Source organism: Phyllobates terribilis, unplaced genomic scaffold, assembly GCF_046119375.1.
Source record: "Phyllobates terribilis strain yellow unplaced genomic scaffold, ASM4611937v1 Scaffold_7__3_contigs__length_470593459, whole genome shotgun sequence".
Classification (NCBI taxonomy): Eukaryota; Metazoa; Chordata; class Amphibia; order Anura; family Dendrobatidae; genus Phyllobates; species Phyllobates terribilis.
The window spans coordinates 176,073,516-176,080,759 of NW_027362767.1; the positions used below are offsets into that span (position 1 = coordinate 176,073,516).

Here is a 7,244-nt window from a genome sequence, read left to right on the forward strand (position 1 = left end):
ATATAGCTCCTCCATTAATTGTGGAAACGGTAAAGTTTAGACTTTAGTGTGTTGTTGAAGAGCCCTTTGAAAGCAAGAAGCTCCTAGGTCCTGATGCAAACGTTATACCAAGGCCACCCAAACATCACTTGTCTTTAAAAGGGTTTCCACTAAGGACTTATGAGTAGGATATGCCGTCGATATCTATTGACACACTCATCTGAATGAATGGGGCCATAGTGCTAGTTTTTCGCTGTTCTGCATTGCTCCTGCTAACCTGCTAGGCATAATATTCCAACACAGTCCCAATCACTTGACGGCAGTGGGTAGCAGGGAGTGCCAATCTGCATTGTGAAATATTGGAGACCTAAATGACTTGTTCTCAGAATTTATCGGGTCCAAGAGATCAGATGTTAATTTTTTGGAACCAATTAGGCTGAAGAACCATTGGGTATGTCTGGTATTCGGTCACCAGGTATAGTCCTAAACAATCATCAGAAAATTTCACGGCACTTGAAGTTACTGTTGAATTGTCCAAACTCATCAACCATAAGCCCTTCCAATTAGTCAAGTAGATGTTTGGTTTGCCAAAAATGTCATCCCATGTATCCATAAAGTTTGGTTGCAAGAACAAAACTTCATCGTAGGGCTCTGTTCATCCCAAGTTAGTTATTTTATGATGGAAACTAAATGGACCCATAATAAGCCCAAGGATCTGATAAGATCTGGTCAAACCTATTTCAGCACCAAATCATAAGAGATGGGTAATTTGAGTGATGACTCCAGTAGGAACAGAAGTAATGATGACACCAGCATGTAGCACACGCTTTGTCTACTAAGAAGATGTGAGGATGATAATGGTGATGTTGCAGTATTGTCTATTTGTCCATTTTCAGGGACCTATCTCACCCACGAAGCCAAAGGATCAGATGACGCCCCCGACGCAGACACCGCCATCATCAACGCTGAAGGCGGACAAGGAGGGTCTGACGATAAAAAGGAATATTTCATATAAGCTCTACACCTTCTCCTAAAAATGTGACAACGGCAGCAAGATCAACATGAAATAACAACATAAAACAGCAGCGGCAGAATAAAAATTGAAACCAATGTTCGGAATATCTGAAGTGGACGACTCTCTCTTTCTCTCTACCAGGGCTATACAGCAAAGAGACGGAGGGGGACGGGAGAGAAAGGGACAGTGATCGGGAGAGAATGTGCTTCTAAAAAAAAACAAACTTGTATAAAAGTTATTACTAAAAACTCCTAAAAAAGATAAAAATTGCTTGCTTAAATCTACATATCTTCGGTGAACGCACTATTCTAACAAATAATAATCGTGAGTTAAGATATTTTCGGTTTATTTTCATTTATGTGTATAAAGTTTTATCCTTTTGTTTTTTTGTTTTTTTACTTTGGAATGTTGGGTGGGTCAAGCGGGAGGACGGGAAAGTATATATAAAATATTTAATGTTTTTTATTTTTATTTCTGGGTAAATTAAACTGGTAGGATAGATATTTTCTAGGAAGGAGTGTTGTCCGTCAGGAATACATAGGGAGACATTTATAAGGTGCCACAATTAACGCTTCCATTTTAAGACCTGTAAACTTGTATGATTTACGACTTCTCGTCAAGGTTGTGGAGAGTCGGATAGTTTGGAGGGTTAACATTTTTTTTTGTAGCCGATGCCCCTTACCAGATCAGTTCTGGCTGGGAAAGTGATGTTTTTGGCACTCGACAAGTTTAAATGTTGGCTACTGGAGATGGAATAAGAAAATGGCAAGTCCTAGTTTCAAGGTGGGTCAGTGTCCCTAACCGAGTTGGCTTACGCTAATCAGGGTCTCGGTTTCGCACAGAATTAAAGAAGAGGCACAGTGTTATTTCCTTAGTGTCATAATGTTTTGGGTTTTTTCATTGTTTTTCGGTCCTATGTCAGTACCCCAGGTCTTAATGGAACAGCATGGTATGGTATAGTAGGGTATGGAAAGTGATAAACCAATCACCCGTCAGTCCGAGAAGACGGTCATACGGTTGGAGCTATCTGATTGGTTAGCAGTCAGCAATAGAAGCCCAGTTTCAACCCAGTTATCGCCATTGGATAGGTGATATTTAATCTCTTATAAAGCACCATACCTATTATATTTACCACTTGAATGCGTCATCAGGTGATTTCTTGTTTTACCAACGTGGACTTCATTTTTCACAAAGCTTACGGAGTCATTCATTTGACAGAGTTACCGATATTAACCAATAAATCTCTGTAATATGTCATACTATGTATGTACCAGGCTTGGCATAAATTATTTTTTTTTTCGCTGTATCACTGTTGCGTTGTCCGTCATTTTGTACTTTTTACGTCATTTATGCCACTTATTTTGGATACCTATTTGAATTTGTGAACATTTCCTTATATTTGAGATAATTTTGAAGTGACCTAATTGCTCAAAAAACGCTCAAAAGTTGAAACATTACCCAACGATAGCAAAGTATCCAACTTTACAAAAAAAGTGATAAAACATGTTCCTTGTGGTGTCTTAGTCTTTTGGGAGACACGGGATAGTTGGTGATGCTGTCATGTGATAAGGTGATCCTCCTGACCCAACCGTGGTATCTTAGACAAGATGTAGACTCATTTTGAGGATTGTTGGACTCGGTCTTCGAAAGACTAAGCACACAATAGGCAGCATTAGTCATTGTATGTAGGCCACACCTCAAGTGGGCATTCATGTGGCATGTGTTTGGGATTTCTAAACCCAGTTGTCATGAATAGGGGCACTATACTGAGGACACATTATCCAGAATTGTTAAAAAAAGGAATAATACATTTCACCTTGTCTCAAAAGTTGAGCAAAAAGATTGAAATACATTTTTTCCACGAGTGGTTTCAATCTATCTTTTTTGTTTTTGCACCAAAAAGGTGGGATAACTAATAACCTAGTGGGATATATCATTGGTCACCTTCCAACTTGTTTACATCTTGAAAAGCAATAGTGGGTCTTAGAGAAAATGACTAATTGGTTTAAGGCTTCAGAATGGAGATGAAGTTGGTGCGAATTGATTTGCAGGACCTATTCCATCTGCCAAGTCAGTAATCTGTGGTCGCTGGATGGGAGCTCTCCTACCTCCTGGCATCTGCGAATCTGCTTTTGATTAGCAAGCTTGGTGCGATGTCACATGTACGTTACACCGTAATGATGATGTCACACCAGGCCGGCTAATGAAGAGAGGAGCCTCTGATTTCGTCAGGTAAGAGGTGTTTCTCAAGACTCCCATCCAGGAACCACAGATTACTGACGTGGCTGGTGGACCAGGCCCTGCATATCAATCTTACCAACTCTACTTCAGACCTGCAAACAAAATTCTGTCTGTCTACAAATTCTGGGTTTTAAAGAGACATAATACAGAGCACATAGACTTGTAGGCCAAAAAATGGGATAAGCATTTCTTCTGGGAAAGAGTTTCTCCAACATGTGGTGCCACATAGAGCAACTTATAGATGTGGAGTGTCTTTGGCATACACCCTACAACCTCAGTGTACGTCAGGCTTAAGCTGGCCATACTCATGAGCTAACTGTTGACCGAACGTTCGTTAGGCAGACAGCAATTTCTCTCTACTTCTCCACTCATCATCCCTAAAAACAAAAGGACAGGTCTTTGAAACTTCAACTGTCCTATCCTTCTCTTTTTTGGGAGAAAGTTTGGAGGTCCCCATGCACATTAGATGGTCTGCTGGTCCTCATGTTCAGCCGATGTTCATCACATGTTTAGGGAGGCCTTTCAGGGGAAGTTCACACTCAATATTAGTAGGTCATACATTCTTTAATATTTTAACATATTGGGTGTGATTGTGATATCACAGGAACTTCAAAGAGTAAACTTTTTTTTTAATTAAATTACTGATCAGTCTTTGCATAGTTATAAATCTTTGTGATGTACTACATCAACTTATCTTGCTTCCTTCTCTATCAAACTCCATGGTGAAAGAGCTGTTTTAACTGCCTTGGTCCTGCTCTTAGAGTAGCTGTTCAGAACTGCAAATCTATCAAATACCTGTATTCCAGTGTAAGCTTCTTCTCCCCTCCCCAATGATCAGGCCGGGAGAGTGTTTGTAACTTGTGTTGGAGCATGGGGAGAGGAGCAGAGGCGCGCACAATGGAGTATGAATTTTTGCTAGACCTGTAGTTCAAAACAGTCCTCTTAGTGCATGAACCAGGAAGGTAAAACAGCCCTTAAAGAGTATAGACAGTATAGAAGAAAAATAAGGTAAGGGGGTATAGCACTACATAAAGAGCTTAATGTTGAGGCGAGTCCGAGAAAAACATCAGCTGACTTTTGAGCGATGACTCTGTTGTAGATGACGACGATGGAAGGGAACATTTTCCTATTGAATTTTTCAATAGCTTAACCCCATCAGGCATGCCAAGTCATTGCCTTAGACTTAAGGTGGGCAGCATTATTATGTTGTTGAGAAATTTGAATACAAAACGAGGACTCTGCCATGGTACACGATTAGTTGTAGCATCATTGAATAGAAATTTTCTTGAGCCAGAGATTTTAACAGGATCAGCTGAAGGTGAGAAAGTAAATAGACATGGGTAATTTGAGCTAGTTATTATTATGTAGAGCACATTTTTCTAGCTTCCGAAAAGTATTTGTTTCAGAACTCTGGCTGCTAGTATTACATAGATTCATAACTTTTTCAAGGACTGATCAATAATTAAGTAATTAAAAAAAAGTTTATCTACTTTTTAAATCAAAATATTGAATATTCCTATGTGAACCTTGCAGTAAAGTTTCACCGTCGTGCATTTGGTGCGGATTTGCTTGCAAAAAGTCTGCAGGGTAATATAACACCAGCTAAGTAGAGGAGATTACAAGAAATCTCAGACTAGACTTTTCTGCGTATTTCTGGATATAAATTGTCATGATCCCCTCCAAATACCCACACATGTGAACTGACCCTTAACCTGCCATCCATTTGTCTGACCTTTGGGTTTTGGATACTCAAGAATGATAATGATAATCCCAACTGATATCCACCTGGCCTCCTATTCTACAACAAAGGATTTCAATTTTTTAACCCTCAGGTATAATTATAATCTAATAAATGCTATTGATGAGATATGCAGAGTTTACATTTGCGTTCTTCTATGATATCCTCATTGATCTTTTACATTTTTGTGCGCAGTCCTCAGCTTTTCTTACAGTGGGGTGCACAAGTTTTGGTTACCCCTATGTCTAATGTATCTTGTTATGCCGCATGATTGTAATTCAGGTGCTTCCCGATCAGTCTTCTTAATGTTATATATTATAATACATATACTATACATGTTATATACTACTATACAGAGAATTTGGGTCAGAAATCATGAATCATGAAGGTTGTAGTTGCAGATGGGGCTTCTCGTAAAGAAAAGATTCAATGTACAGCAAATGTCTTTCTATTTTTAATCTTGTACATTTTGGCCATGCCTTCAGCAATGAAGCACTCTCGGTAGAAGATGTCCCAAGCAACTGTGTCCATATTTTCTTACTGTAGGTACCAAATGGCTCTTCTGCATAACTAGTCTATCCCCTAACCAAGTGTAATCAGCTGGTGGTCTCAGATCACAAACCTTCACCAATTCTATTTTCTTCCTTTTAAGTTGACCATGGTTGGCTAGATATCTCACTGACTTCTGGTTGGACATCAGCCACTTTTAGCTGTGCAAATTAAATATTGTCACATATGTATGAGAAGCTTTTATTGTGTACCCCTTTTCATAACTCTATTTTTGGACATGGTAAAAATATTGGCCATCTTTATTAACATATTGAAAGGTAGGTAAGAACATTCTTCAAGATGGCCATAAACTGACCAACCATTCCTCCAATGTAGCCATTTAGGCGTTATCCTAAATTCTATTTAGGAAAAAATGGTAATTCATAAATTCTTCTCAAGTTGATTAAAGAATCAATAACATTGCTTCAATCCTAGAGAAAAAAAATGTCCACAAATCTGCTGGTTGGTTGAAACCATGGACATCTCTAGCTTTAATCAACGTTGACTCTTCTTCTTTCGCTTCTCTTTATGGCGCCATTATACAATGAGCTGAAGTAACCAGTGAAGCCTAGGGGCAAGCCACTGTTTTTCTGTGCCAAAAAAGTCCTGTACTTAAGTCTGACCCGTCTCACTTAGCTGAAGTCATGGGGGCATCACCTGTCCCAAATATTTTGGGTGTTCGATATAGACTGGAATCCAAAAGGGTTTTATTTTGTGAAGCCAGAGTGTTAAACAATAGAAAATGGACTTGTAATAAAACTTTTGGCGGCCATGTTGTGGTATGTTATGTGGTTATGTGGCATGTTTCATGTTAGCTCTCCAAGACTTCCATTATCGTGTTTATTCACCGATGCTCAATAAAATTAATTTGTGTAAAATGGCTAGTGAAGACTGATAGTATGGCAAAGTGTTACCTGTAGATTATGGATTTTTTGTGTTAGATAAGTCCTAAATAATGAAGGAGGTTGTCCAGGACTACTCCTAACCCTAAGGAAAGATTATTTTTTTTTTTTTTAGTGGGGGCAACACCTGATTGCACACAGTGAATGGAGTCAGAACACCACAGCTTCGTGGACTATGTAGTGGCCGTTCTTGGGCACTGTTGCTCAGTTCCCAGTGAATGAGCTGAGCTACAGAGAGATGAATGGCCGCTACACAGTCTACAGAGCTGTAGTGTTTCAGTTCTGTGCCACGGGCCCCACTAGCAGCCAGTCGGTGAAGGTGCCGGCTGTTGGACCCCACCACTGATCAGATATTAATGTTCTGCCCTAAGAGTAGGTCATTAATATCGTAGTCCTGGTTAATGCCTGGTTATTTGGGGCAATTATAATGAGACCATTGATATGGATGGTGATTTGGATCCTCACAATGTACACAACTGGGAGTGACCATCTAAAAGACACCAGATTAGGTGATCATCAGATGTTACAACCCTTTTACATGAAGTCATCCCTCTCACAATTGTAAGCCCTACCTTACACGAGCGAGGTCGGGCGCTCCTTAAATAGCCAGTCATTGTTGACCTTGGTCAGTTTATTGTTTGCTTTTTTTTAAACAGCAGCCTCGAATGGAAGACTACCTTTACCATGTATCATGTTATTGGAGAACCCCTTAAAGCATATACACCATTTCTATGACTGTTAAAGGGGTTGTCCACTACTTTAGATTACCCCCCCAATGTGTCCCCCCCGGGGCCCCTAAGACTTTTTGTAAATACCTTAT

General features: G+C 39.6%; 1 protein-coding gene across 6 annotated transcripts in view; it reads left to right on the forward strand.

Annotated features, from left to right (window-relative positions):
- CADM3 (cell adhesion molecule 3) overlaps positions 1–5,837 on the forward strand; it is a 675,629-nt gene extending 669,792 nt beyond the window's left edge. For all 6 annotated transcript variants that reach the window (XM_073639537.1, XM_073639540.1, XM_073639538.1 and 3 more), the window contains one exon: positions 876–5,837. In XM_073639537.1, coding sequence (XP_073495638.1) covers positions 876–994 — 119 coding nt within the window. In that variant the 3' untranslated portion in view covers positions 995–5,837. The remainder of the gene's footprint in view (positions 1–875) is intronic.
- Positions 5,838–7,244: the final 1,407 nt, after the last annotated feature.